Source organism: Vombatus ursinus, unplaced genomic scaffold (genome assembly GCF_900497805.2).
Source record: "Vombatus ursinus unplaced genomic scaffold, bare-nosed wombat genome assembly UNPS02014781.1, whole genome shotgun sequence".
NCBI classification, from domain to species: domain Eukaryota; kingdom Metazoa; phylum Chordata; class Mammalia; order Diprotodontia; family Vombatidae; genus Vombatus; species Vombatus ursinus.
This window is the reverse complement of record NW_020954559.1, coordinates 14,322,161-14,347,602: the sequence shown is the minus strand read 5'-3', so window position 1 is coordinate 14,347,602 and position 25,442 is coordinate 14,322,161. Positions and strand designations below refer to the sequence as shown.

At 37.6% G+C, this 25,442-nt stretch overlaps 1 protein-coding gene across 1 annotated transcript in view; it reads left to right on the top strand.

The window, feature by feature from the left end:
• LOC114046105 (growth hormone-regulated TBC protein 1-like) overlaps window positions 1–25,442 on the top strand; it is a 78,685-nt gene that overhangs the window by 2,679 nt on the left and 50,564 nt on the right. Inside the window, exons 3-4 of the mRNA XM_027866359.1 lie at window positions 17,507–17,665; window positions 21,778–21,902. Coding sequence (XP_027722160.1) covers window positions 17,507–17,665; window positions 21,778–21,902 — 284 coding nt within the window. The remainder of the gene's footprint in view (window positions 1–17,506; window positions 17,666–21,777; window positions 21,903–25,442) is intronic.

Sequence of the window (25,442 nt, the reverse complement as noted above, 5' to 3'; positions counted from 1 at the left end):
CATACATCAACATAATTTCATTCATATTCTCATCAAGTGCTATTTTAAAAATGGACAAACTTCGTTGTCTAGCAACTTCAGTGAAGTTGATATGTGCTGAATTTTTTGGCTTAGATATTTTTAGGGCCATGCAGTTGAACTTAAAATGCTACAAGGCAACAGTCCAGCCTGAGCACTTAAGAGTTGGGAGGCGGGGGAGGAACACCTGAGTCTTTCCCTGAGGAAATTCAGTGGCACTCTGACAATTAAGTAGGATTTCTGTGGGACAGAGAAAGAAGGTGAATAGAGATGGTTTTTTCTAAGTTTTTGAAGCTTCACGGGTTTAAACTGGATTGAGGCTTTTGAAATGTTTATTGGACTAGTTAGCTGTCTCTGCTCTTGCTTTCTCTACAAAGGTGGTCACCCTTGTTGCTAGGAAGGCCTGCAAAGGGTTTTGTGCATTTTTGCTGCATTCTTTCCTACTACAGAAGGGTAGAGAATGGAAGGGGGAAAGAGGACCAAGGATTTAGAATCCATCAATCAAGAAACATTTATTAAGCACCTACTACATGCCAGTCGTTCAGTCATGTTTGTGACCTGGTATGAGATTTTCTTGGTAAAGATACTGGAGTGGTTTGCCATTTCCTTCTCCAGTAGATTAAAGCAAACAAGAGATTATGTGACTTGCCCAGGGTCACAAAGCTAGTAAGTGTCTGAGGCCAATTTTGAACTCAGGTCTTTCTGACTCCAGGCCCATTACTCTATCCATTGAGCCACCTACCTGCCTCTAGCTGAGTGACAACAATTATGTGCCAGGCACTGTTAAGTGCAAGAACTGGAAGACACCTTTGCCGTAGTAGAAGAGTCCTGAACTCAAGATCAGGAGCGAGTAGGTTCAAATTCCACCTCTGACACTTACCGTGAGGTCTATGAGCCTCATTTTTCTCATCTGTCAAATGGGTATACTAACAACCAAAGTATTCTCTCCCTCATAAGGATCAAATGAAATTTTCAAACCTCAAAACAATATATAAATGTCAGCTATTGTTATTATTCTAAAGAGACACTCCCTTCACTAAATCAGGCCTTTAGTTTACAGTCTTAAAAAATAATGACATTTATGTGATACTTAAAAGTTTGCAAATTTTTTACATGCATTATTTACATGCATAATTTACATATATTATCTCATTTGAGCCTCACAGCAACCCTTCAAGGTACATACTACAGGTATTATTATCTCCATTTTATATATGAAATAACTGAGGCTGAGAGAATTTAAATGACTTTCCCAAGGTCACACAGCTAGTAAGTGTCAAAGACAGGATTTGAACCCAGGCCCTTCTCACTCCAAGACCAGCATTCTAGGTTCATATGACCTCCAGGTTGCCTTAACCCATTCAAAGTGACCCAACTAATGAGTGACAACTGCCTGGGACCAACACCCTGGCCTCTGATTCTTAAGTCAGTGTCCTTTCCCCTGCTGATCTCATTCCTGCTTGTTTATTTTAAGATCCTACCTATTATACCCATTTATCTTTTCTCCTTTTTTGATATCCTTTTGTATACTGTGTTTAACCTTGTTTTTGGAATTTGGGTTTTCTTTTTCTTGTATGTCAGTGGTAGAAGGTTGATAGCATAACCACATCATTACAGATTAAATATCAAGCACAAAATTGCTATGCTTGGACTAATTATGGATGCATAAATCCCATGAATTTTCCTCCTTTGGTTTTTTAGGTTAACTTCAGTATAATCAGCTTTGTGTCGTCCTAAGGTGAAAGCCTTCATGGAACTGAATAATACATGTTCACTCTAGAAATTAGTAATCAAATGGATAATTTTTAAGAATCATGTCACTGATTTTTAATATGCACACACTTACAAGTGTCATACATACACACAGATCACCTTGTCCTGCTCTTTAACTTCTGACTATTTTTGGACCTTCCTTTATTGTTTTTTCCCCTCTGGAGATTAACTTGTGCTTAAAAAAAATTCTTTGCAATTTTCCTGTCATCTTCATTATTTTCCCCATCATTATGTCCTTACATTTAAATAAGAATAGACAGTTTCTACCTCCCAGCTCTTGCTGTTTCCAACTCACAATATTAACCACAAATATGACTTCTATGTTCTTTTAGCGTAAGCAGAATATGTATTAATCATTTGGTGTTACAATCAAATATTTCTTGTTTTACTTTTCCTTCAGCTTAATATCTAAAGGGAGAGTAATTTTTAATTTTTTTTCAAATGAAGATGTTCCTTCTCATCCCTACCCCCAAATTAGGAAAGCAAAAAAAACCTAACTAAATGCAAAACAAACAAAAAAACCCTCCTCTTACAAACATTCAAGCAAAACAAATTCCTACATTGACTATGTCAAAGAAAAATGTTTTCTCTCTTAATCCATCACTCAACAGGAAATGTGTAACCTGTTTGATCATGAATCTTGTGGTTGGTCATCGTGTTGATCAGAATTCATAAGTTTTTTAAAAGTTGATTGTCTTTACAATATTGTTGTTGTTGTATAAATTGTTCTCCTGATTCTTTTCACTTTTCTTGTCATCAGTTCTTACAAGTCTTCCCAGGTTTCTCTGAAACCATTAAAGGAGGGGAGAGTATTTTAAGGGGAAACACTCATTTATGCCCAGTGACCGGGAAAGAAGTAACTAAATTAAGGAACACTTTCAAATCCAGTAAGCTTATAAGGTCTCTTTATCCTTTTGTTGACTTTTAACCTTTCCTCTCACTCTGACACAAATTTCATTAGTGGAAAGTATATTTCTATAAGGGAGAAAAGATGACAAAGCCTGAATAACCTTCTGGCTTCTCTTAAGTGCTTCACAGTGTGGCTAATTTGGGAGTTGGGGGGAGCGGGCTGGGAGGCTTGTCAATTTCCAGAATGCTATATTTACCAATACACAATTGGCAATTGCAAGAACATTCTTAAAAGTATGAAAATAAGAAATCCTAGAGATTTTCTCACCCTTTGAATTATCTGTGCTACTGCTCAGCCCTTTTGATGTAGATAATTGAACGTTGATTGTATCGGGCATCTGGCATCTGTTCCTTCAGCCATTTGAGTTGGTTCGGTCACATTACCCCAAGTCATAATTTTTGGTCTTCTAAAAACCTAATGTAGCATTTGGGAAAGAACAAGAATCTGAATGGAAAATTAAATAATTTAATTCTCATCTGCAGAAATAGATCTACATTATACATTTAAATAAGACACTTGCTACCAAAAAATTCCAGAAATCTTCTTAATTCTATGCTACAGTGTATAACAAGTTATGGTAAATGGAAACAGGTTGTAGAATTAGGCAGATGGCATCCTATAGGGATCCCCAACCCCTTTTAAACATCAAGAAACTCATACTGTCACATGATATTAATTATAATATTAATTTCTTTTGATACTGAAGAGTTAAGTGATTTGCCTGGAGTCACACAGTCAGTATTTATTTGTCAGAGGTTGGACTTGAATCCAAGTCTTCCTGACTCCAAGGCCAACCTTCTATTCACTATTCTATGCTCCTCTCATGTACATACATGCACATACACACACACACACACACACACACACATATATGCATATATACATATAACATTGAGTCATTTCAGTCATGTTCATCTCTCTGTAACTCCATTTTTGGGGGTTTTCTTGGCAAAGATACTGGAGTGGTTTGCCATTTCCTTCTCCAGCTCATTTTACAGATAAGGAAACTGAGGCCAACAGGGTAAAGTGACTTACCCAGGGTCTCACAGCTAGTAAGTGTCTGAGGCTGGATTTAAAATCATGAAGATGAGTCTTTCTGATTCCAAGCCCAGTGCTCTATCCATTGTGCCATCTAGCTGCCCACTTACATATGTACATTTGGCTATATTTATGTATTTAAACATATACACATATTTCAATTACATATATACACATAACTGTATATGTATTATGAAATGAATATATATATATTTTAGTACAGTCATGTTACTACATGACTATATAACTACTACTACATAACATTTACTTGTTATAAAGTCTCTGCTTTATCCCCTAATAGTCAGATGACCTATGTGAAGTGTGCCTACAATATCCATGTATGTATACATATATAGCAATGGGCAGCTAGGTGACACAGTGGATAGAGTGCCAGGCCTGGAGTCAGAAAGACCTTAGTTCCAATACAGCCTCAGACACTCTCTAGCTCTGTGACCCTGGGCAAGTTGCTTAGCCCTGTCTGCCTCAGGTTCCTCATCTATAAAATGAGCTGGAGAAGGAAATGGCAAACCACTCCAGTATCTTTGCTAAGAAAACCCCAAGAGGGGTCATGAAGAGTCGGACACAACTGAAATGACTGAACAACAACATAAATAGCAAAACCGGCTATACCAGGCAAAAGACAGAATGAGTAATGGAAATTCATCAAGATTTTCTTACTTGATGCTATTTTAGTTATGACATCAGTAAACCAGTCCAGTATAAATAAGACATAGTAGTTTTGTTCCTGAGACTCATAAATCCATTCTTGACCTCATGATATTTGTAAAGTATTTAGCATAGTGACTAAAACTATACATAATAAGTAGTAGGTGCTTTATACATGCTTGTTCCTCTTTTCCCCCCTGTAATCTCATTTCAGCAATTATTAAGTATATATTCTGTGTTTGATTCTGTTCTATATGCCGAAGATACAAGGACAGAAATGAAATAGCCCTTGCCTTCAAGGAGCTTATATTTTACTGGAGGATTCAACATGTACACAGATAAGGAAATATAAAGTAATTTCAGGAGGAGAAAGTACTAACAGTTGCCTAATTTCTGTTTCCTATCCTAACATCTGTGCAATGGAGGAAATTAGGTATTTGTATATCTACCCCACAGATGTTATGGGGAAATTAATGGTTAACATAAGAAGTAGAAAAATTCCTTTGGGCCATATTAATAGTAACCATAAAGTTTTAATGGGTTATTTTTTCACTTCAAAAAAATTCACTGATTATAAGTAACTGTTGGTTTTTTTCAATGATTGCATATGAAAATAGTACTTTAAAACATTGTTAAAGGAAAATAAAATAGTTACATTATTTTAGTTAGACCATGTAGCTTCTTTTTAAGGTAAGGCAACATCCTCAAAATAACATTGTTGTACACTGAGGCTTGGATGTAATTTGAATGTCAGCTACACAGTGTCCCTTTTGTTCTGAGGTTACTTAATGAAAAATAGGTTAGGTCAAGTTTCCTCAACCCCCTCCCTTTCTTCTGTGTTTATATATTTATTAGAAATTGTACTAGTTTCACTTTTACACATGTTTTTTATTCATAGAAAGCACTTTGTATAGGACTAATTAGATTTATTTTTTAGTGGAAAACAAACAATGTATGAGTGAATACTCCCATAATACCCATGACACAAACATTTGAAACAGGATAAAGAATGTGCCAAAATAAATGGAAATTTAGCAAAATAAAATTTGCCTGAAAGTAAGAACTGTTTCTCCTTCTCAGATTTTACACTGATTTCTAGGCATTTGCCATTAACCTTCTGATAAAGGTTTCTTCTAGAGAAAGTTTTTATTAATTTCTTTTTTTCTCAAATTTCTAGCAGTCTAGCTGCCATTTAAAATGACCATTAGAAATGCTTAATCCATATGCTGGAATCAATATGAAATAACTCTTTTGATTTTACCATTTAGGAAACAGTTTTTGTGCTAAGCTTTTTTCCTTTTAAATATCTAGACCAATATTAGTTTTTTCTTTTGTATGAGGACTTCTCTTACTTGAAAATGAGTATTTGACATAAAGCCAATAATACAGACTTTTGGTATACATGCTTTTTAGGAGAGTTTGGAGCAATCACCAAAACTGAAATTCAGGAACCAAAAGATTTAATATTTTTCCATTCAAATCTCTTAACTAATATTCTTACAAAGAAAGACGTATTCAAATTTGCTTGGTAGAAAGAGCATTGGATTCTGATATGTGTTAAACCTACCTGTGTGAGCCTTGGCAAGCCAAGGCTTTACTTCTCTGGGCCTTAGAGGGTTGTGTAAGTTGGCCCCTGTGATCCTTTCCAGCTTTAAATCCTTTTAAGCCTTTAGCTAAGGTTCTCTATCAGAGTAGTTAGATCTAGGGCCATCAATTAATTAACAAACATTAAGTGCCTACTATGTGCCAGGTACTGTGCTAAACTTTGGAATCAGAGAATGTTAGACCTAGAAGGGACTTTGGAGAGTATCTAGTCTAATGTGACTTAGGCATTTATTGAGGGCCTACTCTGTGGACAATACTATAGAAGATGCTGGGGGTAGGAATAAAAAAAGAAGTAAAATCATGGTCCCTGATCCTGTAGAAGTAAAGGTGCCTTCAGGTTACAATGGAAACAAAACTTAGGAAAATAACTTGAATTCAAAGCCCATTTCTGTTCCTTGCTTCTTGTGTGACCCTGTTTCCTAATCTCTAGATTATGTAAGTTGGACTAGGTGATCCGTAAGGTCCTTTGTGAACTGTGTTCATATGGGGTGTCCCAAAAGTCTTAGTGCAGTTTACCAAATCTTAAAACTTTATTAAGACTTTTGGGATACCCTGCATATGAGAACAATTACAAAGCAACACATCAGTAGTGTATATCTATAAACTGAAAGGTTAAGTGATAAAGCCACCCAGAGTGATGGACTAATTGATTGGGATTAATTAACCAGCATTTATTGAATCTCACTTGGGGGGAAAGGTAGGGAATGATTATATTGCAGCTATTATGTGCCAGGCTAAGTGCATGGAACCTGGCTTTGCGAAGTCAAGAACAATTCTGCCCTCAAGAGCTTTTTGCATTCTCTCCCCTAAAGAATGTGTGTGTGTGTGTGTGTGTGTGTGTGCACGCACGTGCATATGATACATATATAAGTATATAAAAATAAGTACAGGCAGGGGGTGTTCTGATAATTATTTAACAACCAGCTTTCCTGGGGTGAGGTGGAGGAGAATGTATCCAGGACACACTTTTAAGTTTAATCTGAATATTGACATTTTCTTTATCACTCTCTTAAGTCTAGACATTTTTAAAAAATCAAGCCTTTCTCTATACTGTTTGCTGATTTCCAAGGTGTAAATATTCAGCATTGAAAATTTAGCAATTCTCAAGTTGGTTGGAGTTTTGCTAACTGCAGCACATGCCTGAGTACAAAGTAATTTTAGGGAGGGAGGAATAAGCAGGTGTCTGGATCAGGAGAGGCCTCATGTAGAAGGTTTTACTTGAGCTGAACCTGGACTTCTAAGAGGAGTGGAGAAGGAAGTGCTGTCTGTGTATAGAGAACAGACTATGCAAAGGTGTAGAGGTGAGATGAAATGTTTAGTCTGAGAAACAGTAAGAGGATTAGTTGGACTAATCCACATAGAGTATTTGAATGGAAGTAATGTATAATAAAGCTGGAAAGACATGTTGCAATCAGGTTGCAAAGGGCTTTAAATACTGAAAGAAGGGTTTATATTTGATCAGAGACAGTTTGTAGCACAGTGGATAGAGCACTGGATCTGGGGTCAGGAAGACCTGAATTCAAATTCAGGCTCAGATACTTATTAGCTGTGTGACCCAGACAAATCACTTAACCTCTGCCTCAGTTTCCTCAACCATAAAATGATCTGAAGAAGGAAATGGCAAATCACTGCCAGTACCTCTGCCAAGAAAACCCCAAATGGGGTCACAAAGAGTTGGACACAACTGCGAGTGACTGAACAACAACAAAAATGGCAATAATAATAGCCCTTGTCTTCCAGGGTCATTGTGAGGATCAAATGAGATACTATTTATAAAATCACTTAGCACAGTGCCTGGCACATAGCCGGTGCTATATAAATGGGTATTCACCTTCCCCCATTTTAGAGTCAAGGAGCCACTATATGGAAGATAAATTGGAGAAAAAGACACCTGAGATGGGAAGATCAATTCTGAGGCTATCGCAGTAATCCACATGAGAGGTAATGAGGGCCTGAACCTGAGTGATGGCCCTGTGAGTATAGAGGAGATACGTGAGAGAAATGAAGTGAGAAAAGAGAAGAGGGTCCAGGACAGAGCCTTATAGTACACTTACTTCAGGGGACTGAGTATGGATTATGATCCAGCAAAGGAAATTGAGAAGGAAAGAAGAACCAGTGAGAGCAATGTCACAAAAACTGAGAGAGGAGAGAGGATACAAGAAGTGAGGGTGTTTCAGGTGTCAGATGCTACGGAAGAGTTGAGAAGAATAAGGACTAAGCTTTGGCAGTTAAGAGGATTAGTGGTAATTTTGTAAAGAGTAGCCTCAGCTGAGTGATGAGGTCAGAAGCCAGGTTGCATGAGATTATACTACAGTACGCACAGTAGGGTACCTATTGTATACTTAATCTACTCCACTGATCTACCATTCTATTTCTTAGCCAGTACCAGAATGTTTTGATGATCACCACTTTGTAATATAGTTTGAAATCTGGTATTGCTAGGCCACCTTCCTTCACATTTTATTTTTATTGACTCCTTTGATGTTCTTGACCTTTTGTTCTTCCAGATGATTTTTGTTACTGCTTTTTCTAGCCCTATAAAATAAGTCTTTTGGTAGTTTGATTGGTATGGCACTGAATAAATACATTAATTTTCGTAAAATTGTCATTTTATTAAATTGCTTCAGCCTACCCATGAGCAATAAATATTTCTTCAATTGTTTAAATCTGTCCCCATTTGTGTGAAGTGTTTTGTAATTGTGTTCTTACAGTCCCTGGATTTTTCTTGGCAAATAGACTCCTAAATATTTTACATTGTCTGCAGTTCTTTAAAATGGAATTTCTCTATCTCTTCCTGCTGGGTTTTATTGTTAATATAAAGAAATGCTGATGATTTATGTGGGTTTATTTTGTATCCTGCAACTTTGCTAAAGTTGTTAATTAATTCAACTAGTTTTTAGTTGATTCTCTAGAATCATTATTCCTTCAATTTATTTCTCGTCTTATCACTATACTAGCATTTCTAATACAGTATTGAATAATAGTGGTGATAATGGGCATCCTTACTTTACCCCGATCTTATTGGGAAGGCTTCAAGTTTATTCCCACTATAGATAATGGTTGGCTCTTGCTTTCAGATAGATGCTACTTATCATTTTAAGAAAGGTTCCATTTATTCCTATGTTTTCTAGTGTTTTTAATAGGAAGAGGAGTTGTATCTTATCAAAAGCTTTTCCTGCATCTATTGATATAATCATATGATTTTTTTGTTTTGTTATTAATATAGTCAATTATGTTTATAGTTTTCCTAATATTAAATGAGTCTTACATTGCTAGGATAAATCCCATCTGGTTATAGTATGTGATTTTTGTGATATATTGCCAATACTTTCTCTTTGACCTGGGAACTCTGGAATTTGGCTATAATATTCCTAGGAGTTTTCATTTTGGGATCTTTTTCAGGAGGTGATTGATGGGTTTTTTCCGTTTATATTTTAGCCTCAGGTTCTAGGATTTTGGGATAGTTTTCTTTTGTAATTTCTGGAAATATGACATGTAGGCTCTTTTTTTGATAAGGCTTTCAGGCATGATCTCTTCTGAATCTATTTTTTAGGTCAGTTGCTTTTCTGATTGGATATTTTACATTTTCTTCTATTTTCATTTGACTTTGTTTTGTTGTTTCTTGATTTCTCAGGGAGTCATTAGCATCCACTTGCCCAATCCTAATTTTTAAGGAATTATTTTCATTAGTGAGCTTTAATACTTCTTTTCCTTTTTGACTAATTCTGCTTTCTAAGAAGTTTTTTCTTCAATATTTCTTTTGTGCCTCTTTTACCAATTGTCTTTTGATAATTTTCTCACATTGCTCTTATTTTTTTCCACTTTTTCTTCTATTACTCATATTTGATTTTTTCTTTTTTCTTTTTTATTAATTTATTTTTAGTTTTCAACAATCACTTCCTTAAGCTTTGGAGTTTTAAATTTTTCTCCTCCCTCCCTACCTCCCTCCCCAAGACAGTGTGCAATCTGATATAGGCTGTGCATATACATTCCTATTAAATATATTTTCACATTGGTCATGTTGTAAGGAAGAATTAGAACCAATAGGAGGAACCACAAGAAAGAGGAAACAAAACAGAAAAAAAAAGAGCAAATAGTATGCTTCGATCTGCATTCAAACTCCACAGTTCTTTCTCTGGATGTACACTTTCCATTATGAGACTTTTGGAGATATCTTAGATCTTTGCATTGCTGAGAAGAGCTAAGTCTATCAAAGTTAGTCATCACACAAAGTGGCTGTTACTGTATATAACGTTCTCCTGGTTCTGCTCACTTCATTTTACAGATGAGGAAACTGAAGCAAACAGGGTTAAGTGACTTGCCCAAGGTCATACAGCTAGTAAGTATCTGAGACCATATTTGAACTCAGGTCCTCCTGACTCCAAGGCTGGCACTCTATACACTACCACCTAGCTAGGGAGCTGGGAGGAGTATTAATTAAAAGAGATATAGCAGGAGTAAGGCATAAGGTTTAAGAAGCTTATTCCTGTTAGGAGATAAAAATAAGATGAGAGTTGAACATGGTCAAGTGAACATTTTTCTGTTTGTTGTTGTTGTTGTTTTAAATAAAGGAGTTACTGAAAGAAATGAGTAGAAATGCCAGAGTGGGCAGAAGATTTGAATGGAGGAGTGGGACCCTTCATAGGACAGGCAGCAAGGTATGGGCTACAGAAGAGCTAGTTTTTAAGATATGAAGAGATGCCTGCTCAAAGATAGTGATAATGTATGAAAGGATAGACACTGAGGTATAGAGATGTTGAAGTTGTTGGGTTTTTTATCTTATTTTTACTAATTTTTTTCATTTACCAATCCTGTGATTTTATTAGGGTAGGGAACTTGTGGTAAACAAACTTCCTCTTCCAATTAAGATCTGTACCTCCTTGGCAATATGGAATGTGAGGAAGTCACCTGGGACACTAATGGATTAAATGGGTTGCCCTGGGCTACTCAGAGAGTATGTATCAAGGTAGGACTAGAATCCAGATCTTCCTGACCCAGAGGCCAGCTCTTTCTCCGCTATATATACCACACACAGCTTCTCTTTTTACATCATTTGTTTTTTTAGGCAATTGGAGTTAAGAGACTTGCCCAGGGTCATGCAAGTAATAAGTGTCAAATGTCTGGTTTGAGGCTGGATTTGAACTCAGGTCCTGATTCTAGGGCCAGTGCTCTATCCACTGTGCCACCTAGCTGCCTCCACAGCCTCTCTTTTAAAAAAATATATCTCTTATTTTCACTTTGCCTTTCTTTGCTCAATATATGCTTGTAACAAAGATTAAAAAAGAAAGAAGAGGAAAAAAATCAGTTTAGCAAAACCAATACCGCAAATGTATCTGACAGGATATGGAGTATTCTATCTTCATAGTCTTCCTCTGCCTTTGTAGAAAGGAGGAATTGCATTTTCTCAGAGATATACTGAAATGTTAATGGGAATCCTTGATTGTTTTGAGGTAAATGAAGGTAAGGTATGAAGTTATCTAGGAAGGCAGCAAGTTTAAGAAGAGAAATGAAATCACCTAGGCAGAACCTTTAATAATAATAGCATGTGTATGTTGCTTTAAGAATTGCAAAGCACTTTACATATGTTTGACCCTCAAAACAACCCTATGAGATAGGTATTATTATTATGCCTACTTTAGAACAAATTCCTCATTTTACAGATGAGTAAACTAAGGCCCAGAGAGTTGAAATTACTTCTCCTTGGTCACACATGTAGTAATTGGCAGAGGCTGGATTTTCTTTGGTGTGTGTTCAGGTTATCTGATATCAATTCCAGCTCTCTTTTCTACGGTATCATGCAAGGTTTCAAGCACCCAGTGTGGGGAGCTAGCCAAGGAATCCATCCCTAAAGAAGTAATAACCTTGTCTAGCAGTGCCTGAGATGAAGCTGCAAGGTGAGACAGGTAAACCAGTCACGAAGATGGTCATTTCATTTGCAGAATCACCTCCAATGGTGCCATGTAGCATGGGTGTAGAACAAAAGGAGGTGGTAATAGAAAGATGCTGGGCTGAATGGTCAGCAGGTTGAGAATAGTAAAAATTTGAGATGGGTGAGGGAGTGTGGTAAAGGCAGTTATCAACCACCAAATCTAATGTTGAAAGGAAGGGTGTCATTGGGTTGTTTAAGGAGTATAGGTTTGAGGATTAAAGGACTCCCTGAAGACAGAACTGTAAGTAGGATGAGCGAGATTATCGGTAAAAAAAGTGTAGTGTAAGCTGGAGTATGGGCAGCACCAGAGGACCTTGGAGGGAAGCAGTGATCTCAAGCATGTTAGCAACTTAGAAAATGGTGGGTGTAGAATAGAACACAGGGAAGCAAGAAACAACTTTTCAGAACTTTTTTGGGGGGAAGGGCACGGGACAGTCTTATTCAGACAGACAGCAGTCAAATAGGAAGTGTAAGCTCTCCGTTCCTGGAAGGAGTAGTGGTAGCTGCCCGAGTTGGGAGGCAAGAGCAATCAGCCTATCCTGCCAGAGTCCCTCCTGCAAAAGGACAGCTGGGCCACTCACCAGGTAACCGCAAGTCACTGTATCAAGCTCCTCCTGGGTGTTCTTAGAGAGTTGGTAGCAGCAGGTGAGTTTCTGTGACTCTGTTTCTGTCACCACTGGCCATCAGCCCGTGCCAGGTGCTATATGTGTAGAAATAGTTGTAATTGATACCCATAAAGGCATAGATAGCAATGGCCATGAATGTCAGAGAGGCTCTGGGGGGGAGGAAGAAGGCCCCTCTCTTCCATGAGTGGTACTGATGGTATACACTCAGCCACCTGCTGATTATTATACTGATATCATAATACTAACATTGGAATAGCTTATATTAATCCATCTCTTTTAAGAGTATTCTTTTATGGGCTGTAATCATGCTTAGCATATGGCCCTGGTTCATATCACATTCTTTGAGACCTGCCAGGAAAATCCTCTCCCAACTGCTCCGAGATACCTGGATGTTTTTGTGTTTCCAGGAAAACACTATACACCACGAATACAACAACATAAATGGGGGAAGAGGAAAGGGAAAAGAATAAGTTCCTACTATGTTCCAGGTACTGTTCTCAAGTGCTTTACAAATATTATCTCATTTGATCTTCACAACAACCCAGCAAGATAAGTGTTGTTACTATCCCTGCTGTAAACCAAGGCAAACTGGTTAAGTGACTAGCCCAGGGTCATATAGCTACTAACTCTGAGGGGGAATTTGAACTCAGGTCTTCCTGACTCTAGGGCCAGCTCTCTATCCGCTGAGCCACCTAGCTGCTTCTAAATGGAAAGAACAGCAAAACAAATGAAACCAAATACTGGGTTTTGATAAACAAGCTTGACCTCAAAGAAGACATATAAGAAGGCACCGAATCCCACTTCTTTGCAGGGGTGGGGGACTATGTGTGTAGAATACTACATATGTCAGACTTTTTTGAAATCTTATTTGAGTTTTGCTGCAGTTTTTTCACCTCTCTTTTTTATTCTTTGTCATGAGGGATGGCTTTCTGGGAGGGGGAGAGAGGAGAGACAGATTGGAAAATATGAGTGATGTAAGAACAAAAGATATAGAGGAATCTTTTATATATTATAGAATATTTTACATTTGTTATAGAACACACAAAATTTAATATTTATATATGATTTATACATATAGGGACATATAAAATAATTATAGAATACACATATGTATATATGCAGAAAATGGGTACTAATATAGATTCAGAAATCATTATGGAATACACAGAATTATATTTCATATTTATATAACATATGTAACATGTATAATACAATATATTTAGTAAAAATATATTTGGTAAATATATTATAATTAGAATGTTATATTTATATATAAACATATTTATATAATATATAGTTACTAAATCTTTATAATTATTTAGTAAATAATTATAACATAATTACTAAATATATAGTAAAAATATTATGTATGTATATACTATATAGTATAAATAGGTTATATAATTTTGTATATTCCATAATGATTTCTGAATATTAGTACAAATTTTCTGCATATGACCCTGGCCTTTCAAAGATACGCATTTTCTTCATTGCATCCTTTCCCTCTGGCCAAAATAAGGTGGAAAAGTCTGGCTATTTGACTGCATACCTGAGAATCATAGGATTTAGATCTAGAGATGCATAGATGCATAAAGGTCACCTATCTATTCATAGCCCTTCATTCATACAAAGGAAGAAATGGAGCCACAGTGAAGAGACATGATTTGCCCTAGGTAAGCAGTGATACTTTAGCCATGTCCTCTGCATCCAAAACCATTCTTGGTTTTACTATGTGTTAGGTGGCTCTTAGGAGCAGCTAGGTGGCTCAGTGAATAGAGTGCTAGGCTTGGAGTCAGGAAGACTTGTCTTCCTGAGTTCAGTTCTGGCCTCAGACACTGACCAGCTATGTGACCCTAGGCAAGTCACTTAACCCTGTTTTGCCTCAGTTTCCTCATCTATAAAATGAGCTAGAGAAGGAAATGGCAAACCACTCCAGTGTCTTTGCCAAGAGAATCCCAAATGGGGTCAACAAAGAGTCGGATGGGACTAAACAACAACAAAACAACAAGATGCCTCTTAAACATTGTGGATTGACTTGAAAAAGTCACAAACTTCTTCTTTAATTCAGGTTGATCTGCCTAAAATTAGGCGTTAGGAATAGGCTAGCCTAAAAGAGTGATGTCAGAAATTGGATAGAAACAGGGCCACTAAACCATAGCTAAAGATTTAGGGCATGTCCCTTTAGTGGTTGTCCCCCTTAAGTGGTCATCTCCCTTAAGGGGGGATCATATCCCTTAAGGAGCCATCTCCCTGAAGCAACTCTCTCCCTTGGGGAGCTGCCACCCCCCTTAAGCTGGGGTCTCCTTTAAGCTGAGTCTCCCTTAAGGAGTGGAGGAGCCTGCCTGGTGTGTTGTGCTATCCACAATAAATGCCTTTGCTTGATTTGGAGACAGCCTGAGAAAATTCTTTTCAAGATGACCTTGTACCCCAACATTTTGGGGTGTACCCTAAACCTCAACATTTTCAGGACTATTGTTTCTAGTGTTTTATCTAACATCTCACAAGAGAGCGGCTTGGTGAAACTGGGAGAGCACAAAGAAATAAAAGCATTTTCCAGTACATTCTGCTGGAAGGACACCTTTCTTCTGGTGAGGATACTGTTTCAAATCGTGCTAAACTCTTCACTCCTCCACCTTGACTTGGATAGGAAGAATGTCATTCATTGCAACAAGTACACTTCCAGAGTTACAACATAGTTATAGGCAACAAGCCTATAACCAAAGGAGCAACCATTTCTTTTCTTTTTTAAAGGATAGGAGACAACTTTTAATCAATACTTTTGGGTACCAAAAAGTGTTAAAAAAAATAAACAAAGTTTAAAAAAAATAAAGATTTTTGCTGGCTACATATTGACTTAGAAAACCACATTTTTAAAAAAAATTTGTTAAATCGCTCCCAATTACATTTTAGTCTGGTTCAGACTTTCAGGAGGGTTTAGAGCCCTCAGAACTAAAGAATCCCAATTTTGATTCCACATATGATGGAGGGGCTTTTGTGACTACAAAGAACCTTAATTGAAGAGTAGATGGGCCTCAATTGTTTGGTGCTTTGTAATGAATTTTGTCTCTTTATCCCTGGAAGGTTACTTAGGTATCCCTTCCTCTTATTTATTTATTTTTACCAATGTCTTCTTAGTTTCTAGAAAACAATACTGTGATAAACGATTGCGTTTCTTTTTTCTTTGACTTCCTGTATGTGTGTGTGTGTGTGTGTGCGCGCGCGCACGCGTGTGCGCACATGCATGTGCCAGTGGTTTGAGTGGGTGTTCATAACAGAAGCAGTGTGGTACCCGGGAAAGAGCACCAGATTTAGAGACAGAGGAAGGATCCTGCCTCCATCATATATTAATTTGTCCTTGAGAAAGTCGCTTAACCTCCGGATTGATCAAATCTGATTTAATTTTAATGGCTTTACTCCAAACCAATTCAATAACATGTTACATGGCTCCTATACTTACAGCATTGTTCTGAGGGCTCCAGAAGGCATTAAAAGGTAGAAAACAGGGACCTCCCTCAAGGAGTTTTCATTCAAGTTGAGGAGACAAGAAACCCTTAGGGGGCAAAAACAATTTACAGTACTGTGGGGACATACAGACTATGTGTGAGTTCTGAGAGATATAAGACATGGCAATAATCACCATGCAGTAGGGTTTGGTCAACAGACTTCTTAAATGGGGTGACTTTGGGACTAGGTCCTGAAAAGGAATGTAGAGAGACGTGGCGTGGTTGACAATAGTTTAGGCAAGAAGAGAGAACAGAGAGCTTACTATTAAAGTAATGACATCCTAAGTGTTGTATCTATCTTCTGGTTTCCTTTAGGGTTCAGTTCAGGGGCCGCCTTCTATATGAAACCTCTCCTGATTTCCCCAGCTTCTAATATCTTCTACTTCACCACCTACCCCCAATCACCCTTTATCTACATTTAAAATACCTGTTTTTACATATTTGTTATAAGCTCCTCAGGGGCAAGGACTGTTTCGTGTTTGTATTTGTATCTCTAATATTTAGCACATTAACTGGCATACAGTAGATGCCTAATAAATGTTTAATGATTGATAAACACCTTATGGCTCACGACTTTTTATTAAAATAATAACAAGACAACTAGTAGCATTGAAACACCTGTCAATTTTAGTTGTGTCTGATTCTTTGTGATCCCATTTGGGATTCTCTCGGCCAAGATACTGGAGCAGTTTGTCATTCCTTTCTCCAGCTCATTTTATGGATGAGGAAACTGAGGCAAACAGGGTTAAGTGACTTGCCCAGAGTCACACAGCTAGTAAGTGTTTGAGGCCAGATTTGAACTCAAGAAGATGAATCTTCCTGACTAGGTCCTGCACTCTATGCACTGCACCATCTAGCTGCCCTGTGAACACACCTAGAACAGTGTTATTAAAATTGTCTTCCGGGCAGCTAGGTGGCACAGTGGATAGAGTACCGGCCCTGAAGTCAGGAGGACCTGAGTTCAAATCCGGCCTCAGACCAAACACTTAACACTTACTAGATGTTTGACCCTGGGCAAGTCACTTAACCCCAACTGCCTAAGAAAAACAAAAAAAAAATAAATAAAATTGTCTTCCCCATTAGATTGTAAGTTAGTCAAGAATAAGGACTGTTTTTTGCTTTCTTTGAATGGTGCCTTGCACATATAACTTATTGGTTGATATGATTGATAAATAATTTGGCCTTGGTGTAGAATGTGTACTGCTTATTGATTATGCATATTTTATTTTTAAAAGTAGGTTTTGGAGTGTGTACAATTTTTGGTGAAGGTGTATCAGGTATTTGTTGTTGTTGTCTTTGAGCTTATGTGGCAAGGGTTGGAAGCATTTGAGTTTCATTACCATTTGGTCCAAGGTCCTTCTTTTCTCTGAATTTCTAGTTCTACTTAGGCTTTATCTTTTCCTTCCAAAACTGACTTTATTGTATTTTCTTCTTTCAGTAAAGCGATATGTAAGGAAAGGTGTTCCCAATGAACACCGAGCATTTGTCTGGATGGCCATAAGTGGAGCCCAGGCACAGATGGACCAGAACCCAGGATATTATCGGAAGCTATTGGAAGGTGAAAGAAATGACAAACTGGTGGAGTCGATCAAGACAGGTGACGTCCTCCTCATTCCTACTTCTCACCAATGGCAGTGAGTGTTAAGTGATGAAGATTAGACAGTGCTGTAGGGGCCAACAAACTCTGCTCTCACAGCTTGACTCATTTAATTAGACTTAGCACTAGCAAATGAAATAATATATTGAATATAATAATGAAGATCAACAAATTGTTCTTAATTTGAAAATGCAACTCATTTAAGAAAATGGTTTTGGTGGTTCATGAGGGAGAAATGAATATGAGGCAGTGTGGTAGAAAGCTAGAATCAGAATCAGAAGACCTGTGGCTTTAGGCAAGTTATTTAACTTCTCAGGGCCATGGATTACCCTTAGATTCAAAATAGCAGTACAGGCAAAGATTGGCATTGGAAGAGGAAGTCCTTCCCTAGGAGATCCCTACACCAATAAAATCACAGGTCTTATTTTAAAAGGGGGGAATGAGTGGGAGAAGATGGGAATGAAAGGTGTAGTAGTTAGAGGGCATTTGATTTTGGAAGGCTTGGCTTCAAATTCTTCTTCTGATACATGCTATTTGTGTGACCCTCGGCAATTTTCATAACCTTTCAATGCCCTCAAGGCAACCTTTTAAGACTATAAGCAGCAGACAGGTTATAACTCTACCTTGGTGAAGGGAGTTTCCATACCCAGAGTTCCCCTCCACTAGGGAAATCACAACAGAATGACAACAAAAAAGCAGGGTTGAACATTTGGGGAAGGTGGGGATATATAGATACTCACACTTAGGTTTCAATTTTTAGAACCTCCTTTTTAGTTTCAATCTATAATAAGTTTCCAAGGAGGCTGATTTTCCTATTCTCTTATTTGCTTTCATGTTATTCATCTATTATCCCTGTGTCTACCTCATCTTCACATCATCTTAGAATTGGTTACCATTAAATTATCAATGGAAGATGATTCTTAGCATTTGGTTTTCTCATTTCATATGGAAGAATCAGTATTTTTTGAGGTTGTAACACAATTCAGGTAACAGGATATGAGAGTTTTGAAGACTAAACTAAAATGATGAATGGTGATATTTTAGAATTAACTGGCCAACAGCTCCCTATTCCCCCCCCCCCAAAAAAAATCCAGTCTTTATTCACTGGAACAGTAATAAGATGAAAGTTCATTCTTTATATTAGTAAAAAGTTTTGATCCTAATCATTCATTTAGTTATATTTTATTTATAAAGTTCTTCAAAATATTCCTACTACCCATAGACCTCTCATTTTATACCTTTCTGCACTGTAAATGACAATCAGTTGTCAAAGGGTGGAAAGAGGAAAAGTGAGAGTAGAATGTACTTTGCCAGTTGAGAGAACTTATAAAAAAAAATCACATTTTGTATTGTGTCTATGTTCTTTTGAAATAGCTCTGCCTCTTAGATCTTACCTTTTTTGAGAGAAATAAAAATGTAGACCTATCGTACTTAATGTCTTATTGGAGATCAAATGAACTTTTAATGGTGTGAGTTTAAAAGAACCTGTAATTATTCAAAAGTTGCATTTCCTTGGATATCAATGAGACTTTGGTCCAGTGTGTCCTCCATTGCAATAGCTCCTGGTCCTGTGATCTTATTATGACTATTTTCCCCAGCACCTGGAACTCAAAGTTCAAAGGGCCTCCAGCCGAGGGCCAGAGAACTGAGAGCTGAACAGGCGTTCTGGTCAATGGTTGTAAACCTGTCCCCAGGTTTCAGAATTCTTGGTCAGCTGAGGTCAGTACAGAACAAATGTACAGCCAAAGGTCTCATAGCATAGGTGGTAACTGACTCCCCAGATAATCAGCCTGGCGGTTAATCACTCATCATGGCTAAAACAGCCCATCCCGAATTTGGAACAATAAAACCTGGTTTGGGGTAGAATGCTCAGATTAGGAAAACGGAATGGGAGGTTGTTGTTGTTTTAAACCCGTCTGGTCCTCTTTCTCTTCGGCCATATTGCCAATGAGGTTAAATTTTTAAAATTGAATGGAATTAAAACCCGGAGTGAGTTATAGACAATCCATGATAATTCATGAAATTTACTCTCATTTGATCCCCATGATAACTTTCATTGTGGTGTTATGAGCTGTCTGGATATTTCTTATTTGATGGCTCCAAGTAAGGAGGAAGCCTGGTACAGTCTAACAGACTCTGGTTCCAAGATCAGAGGAGCTAGTTTCACTGACACTCCCTTTGTGACCTTCAGCAAGTCATTTAGCCTCCACATGGCTTAGTTTTCTTATCTATAAAATTAAGGGGTTGGGAATGCCCACCACCTACTCCTCCATGGAGGTGGGAGGTCCACAGGTGTTGTATATTGTACATATTTTTCAATGTCTCAATCAATCGTGCTGATCATATTTTCCTCTTAAAAAAAATACTATTTGTTCAATAGGATGACTCTCTGGGAGGTGGAGGGAGAGAATGGGAGAGGATAACTATTATGACATAAAAAACAGAAGAATCAAAACAATTTTTAAAAGATTCTCAAACGTCCCGTCTAGCTCTAAAGCTATGATCCAAAGGTCTGATTTTCATGTAAAATTGTCAGTGTCCATTATGATTACCATAAATAATGGAATAGCAAACACTTACTGATCTAAATGAGAGTTTCCACCCCCAGATTTGGAGGGGGGAAAACACTGAATTGATATTGAATCTGTGTTCTTACTGCTTATGTACAAAATTAACATTTAAGAATCAGTTTTAAAATGTTGCTGCTTATTTTTAGTGATGTCGGGCCACTCACAAGGCAATAGTAAGTTCTGAAAAACTATTAAAATGTCAAAATTTTACAGAATTGGTTGTCAGTGGAGAGTGGATCAGAAGGAAGATGATGTGGTAATGAGAGACCTTGCTGAAAGCTATTGGACGTGTGAGAGATACTGAAAGGATGGAGGAAGCAGGGGAGCATCCGCAGGAAGAGGGTGGGGCAAAGAGGCTCTTCTGGCCTAGAAGAGGCTTCAGTGAAGGGCACACAATGGTCAGGTTAATGCTTTTCATCTAATTTGGTTTTTTAAACCAATTTAAATTTTTTTTAATTTTTATTGATATCCTTTGTTTTCTTACCTTGATTTCCAAATATTCTCTACCCTCCCACCTAAAGACCCATAGCTTGAAGCAAAGAATAAAAAAGGAAGAAAAATAGCAACCAATAATAAATTAGGTGTGTTTGACAATACATGATGTGTTCCCTAAACGTAGTTCCCTACCCTCATCCCACCTTTGCAAAGAAGTGGGGAGGAAGGTTTGCATTTAATTTCATTTAATTTTGTTTGTCTCTTTTCTATATTTCTGGAAGAGGTCTCAAAAATCTCCCCTTTTTCTGAACTGACAGAATTGTGACTTCCTTTCCAAATCCCAGGCAAAAAAAAAAGTTTTCATCTATTATTGTTCATAGCCCATAGCCTTTACAGTTAAAAATCCTCTTTAACTGAGTGTACCTTAATCTTCTATTATGAGAATAACTTGAAAAGGAAAAGCATATTTATGTAACTTGAGAGAGTGAGGTATGGTGAGGTGGAGGAATTTGCTTACAGTCATAGAGAGGGATAGGGAAGGGATGAGACAAAATTCTATAGCATTTTTGACCTTTCTTTTTCTCGTACATGTTCTTATGACCCTCAGAGCAAGGGCATCAAGAATCCCACTCATTCCTGTCCTGTTTCATGGGTTCCCTGCACAGAGCTCCAGCTTTGAGTTGCAGCAGATGATGGAGCAGACAGCTTCAGGTCTTTCTCCAGCAGTCCCTAACGGTCCTTTGTCAACCCAACCTTGCACTCCCATCAGTAGAACCCAGGAGTGTGTTTATTTCTTTCCCTGATTTGAAGGAGTGAGTTCGTGTAAGCCAGTTACTTTAAAGGAAGTTAGAAGTGCTTAAGGGATGAATCCAATAGTGAAGGAATCACTACTCCATCTTGAATCCTTTTGGGATTATAAAATTTCCCTTCCTTAAGAAGGGGTTATTAGATGAATTGAATTCGAATAAACTACAAGAACATTACAGGGCATGGTCCTGAGCATTCCCAGTGGTTGTGTGTGTTAGACATACAGTCATTCTGAGTGCATGTTTTTATCTGTTTTCCCAGTTCATACCTTCCTCTTATTCTCCTCATATTCATCCATAGACATGAACAGGACATTTCCAGACAATGTAAAATTCAGACAGACTGCTGATCCCTGCTTACAACATACCCTGTACAATGTATTGGTAGCATATGGACATCATAATCGAGGTGTAGGATATTGCCAGGTAAGTACAGTCTAAGCTACCGTAAATAATTGTATTACATAGATGAAAAAGTAAAAGCCACGAATATATTGAACATTAAGAGCTATGTTCCTTGCAGATATGGAAATTAATTATTTCTGACATAGAGGGAATGTAGTCTTGGTCTTGGAATTAGTCAAGACATACTGTGAAATCTTACCTCTGACACTTACTAGCTATGTGACTAAGTAAGTCATTTAACCTTTTAAAGCCTCAGTTTCTTCATATGTAAACGGGATAATAATAGCACCTACTTCATAGGATTGTTATGAGACTCAAATAAGATCATGTATATAATAGCACTAGCAGGTTGGGTCCCCAGAGGGATAGCTGTTACTACTTCTGGAGATCTAGGGATAACCCTGTGTGTGGCTATCCTGAACACCAGCTCACTAGCCCCCACTGGTGTATTTCTCCTTAATTAGCCAATAGACTCAGTTCTTTAGCAGAGTCATTATTTAATCAAATGGCTTAGCAAGGGCAGTGATTAGAAAACATTTGCTTCAATGCCAGGAGCATGCTTTCCCATACATACACCAGGTCTAAGGTCAAAAAGAGTGGGCACAAACTTAAGGTATAGTGGTAATGAGGTACAAGTGGAGGATGCCCATGCGGCCAAAGGTCTTTGTGGAGTTCACTACAATTCATTTTGCTGTTAACTGGGCTGGCAGTTTGCTGGGCGGGCTCCTCGAAGGGCACAAAGGCTCTACTTGACCTGCAACTTAGTTGCTTTTCCTAGGGGTTCTGTGTGTTGGCTGGAAGGACAATCTGCCACTGGGCTGGGTCAAGTAGGGCTCCTTACCCGTCTCCAATGCTGCTCTTGCCTACACTCTTAGGGCACAACATTTCTGCTAGACTGGTCAATCAGCTGATCTCCTGCACTCATTTTTTGATGGATAAATTGTAAGTCAGCTAGAGTAACACCAAGATTTTTCAGCTATGGCAACATTTTTTCTTTCTCCAAAGTCCTTTCCCTCCATGAGCTACTTAGGATAATTAGTTTGTTGTTGCCTTAGAGTAATCAGTTTCAATTCAAGTCATTTTACCTTCGATTCTCCTTTGGAATTTTATGAAGACAGGCTAGAAACAAAGGTATAAATGCTTTCTATGACCTAGAGACATATTCATCATCTTGCTAGCTTCTTCATATTGTCAAGAAAAACATATTAATACTGTACTCTGAGTTTTAGGAACAATTCTTCCAGAAACCATTTTTTAAAAAAACATTATTCTAAATACTAACATTTTTGTCCTAAAGAGAGAAATGTCCAAACTGGCAAAGCACTCTCCTCCACCATGACTTCAGATATCCCTCTCTCCAAGAGGATTTGAAAGTTATATTTATAGATGTTTTGGACAAGGGAAAGATAATTATATATTAAAATACAGTTTGGGGTTAATATTCCAAAATAATAGTCACTATTCGATCCCTTGTTTGACCACTCCCATGAAATGTTCTCCTGGAGTAATCAAAGACACCTCCTCCCTGACATGAGTATATTAATCCTTTCTCAATGGAAAATCAATGGAGAAAGAAGAGTAATTTAATAGCTCAACTCCAGGAGGTAGGAAGGCAATGATCTAAACAAGGCAAGAGTTAAATTTGATGATCACCTTTGATCTATTTTCTAGAACTTTAGCTCTTGTTCTTAACCTTTTCTACATTTTCAAAAAAAGAAAGTCTAGAAAGTTTCTAGATTTGAGAAATGTAATTTTCATTTGAGCTAAGGAGGTTTTTAATATGCTTCCATAATATGCAATTGAGTTACTCACCCCTCCCAGCCTTTCAACTTTCCACCTGAAGTTTTCTCACTTTTACCTTTCTGGGTCTCTGACTTTTAGCCTCTGCAGACCTTTACGTTTTTGCTGGTCTCACTGGGGCTCTACCCAACCCTTGTATGTCTATAAAATGCTTTACAAACTTTAAAATACTATTAGTCATTTTGTTAAATGTTTAACTGCTTTTAATAATCGAATTAAAGTATCTGAATGTCAGTCTGTCTTCTATATGCTCATGGAAAGCATTTTCAGGATAACTCCAGCAGACAGGACAATCAAAAATGATATGTAATAATATTTTGTTCTCATTTTTTTTTATGACATTCATACACAATGATTTTAAATTCCTTGGATGAATCTCTATTTTGCTACTATTCTTTTAAGCTCTGTTATTCTTCAAACTGTTATTACATAGGTGGGTAAAATGACTGCTTTCTGTAATTGAATGAAAGTCTCTATCCTGCTACTATTCTTTTATGTTCTAGACCTAGAATTAGAAAGACCTGAGTTGAAATCCAGCCTTATACCTTTACTAGAAAAGTCATTTAACTGCTGTCTGTCTTGGTTTCCTCATTTGTAAAATGGGGATCATAATAGCACCTACATCCTAGGGTTGTTGTGAGGATTATATGAGATATTTGTAAAGTACTTTGTAAACCCTAATGCATCATATAAATGCTATTATTATTATGCAAACTGTTAAATAGGTAGGTAAAATGCCTGCTTTTTGTAATTGGAAGAGAGTATTGGGATCTAAGATCATTTTCTATAGGCTCACTTATCTTTAGGGCCACCCTAGTTGTAGATAGAACAGCAGACATAATGTCCTGGTTCCACATGGTTTTAATATTATTATTAGTGTAACTAACATTTGTAAAGCACTTTAACCTTTCATCATGTTCTTAGTTTTCAGTATAAATTTGCATGAATTACTGAAGAAAAAACATCCTTGCCAGTGATCTACGTGTAAAGTGATGTCAGTCTGAAAAACACCTACTTCTTACATCTAATGAAGCTGTTTGAGTCAGACATTATATGTTTATGTGTGTATATGCTTTCGATTGTCTGCATTTTTTTCTATGATAATACCTTTTTCAGTTATTGGGCTCACTAGAGAGTAAAGGTCAAAGCACCAGGCTAGGGGAAAAAAAAACAAAACCAAGAGAGTTTTAAGGTGTGGGCCAGTCCAGCCTTGTAAGCTTCTGTTCTGCAGACCTTGCTGGCTGCTGAAATGCTGCCTCCTGGAATGTTTTCAGAAGAGCTGTCTTTTGTGCCCACTCTGAAAGCACCAAACAGACTTCTGTCACCATGGTTGCAGGCATCAAGCTATCTGCTGTCATGAGAACTGAAAAACAGCTTTTGAGATTTTTAGGCTTTCGTGCAGGAGGCACACACAGAGAAAGCCAGACTGACTCAAAGATTTTCGCAAAGGGTCAGTGACAGATAACTGAAATAGCTTGTGGCCTCAACCTAAAACTCAGTTCTGCAAGATGATTCTAGTAACTTGCTTAATGCAGAGTTCTGCCCAGCAGAATCTGGTTGATTTTAGCTGTATTACTCCAATTGGAACACTGTTTTCTCTTGTGGTTGGATACAGTTTGAGGAACCCAGGGCCATTTAGCTGCCTGTCATCACAGATTAATTCTGGGGGAAAGGGAGGAAGGAAAGGGAAAGTACAGGAGAGAGGAATGAAATAAGAGATGCTTTTCAAAAAGCCAGCCTCAAAGAAGAGTAATAGATACT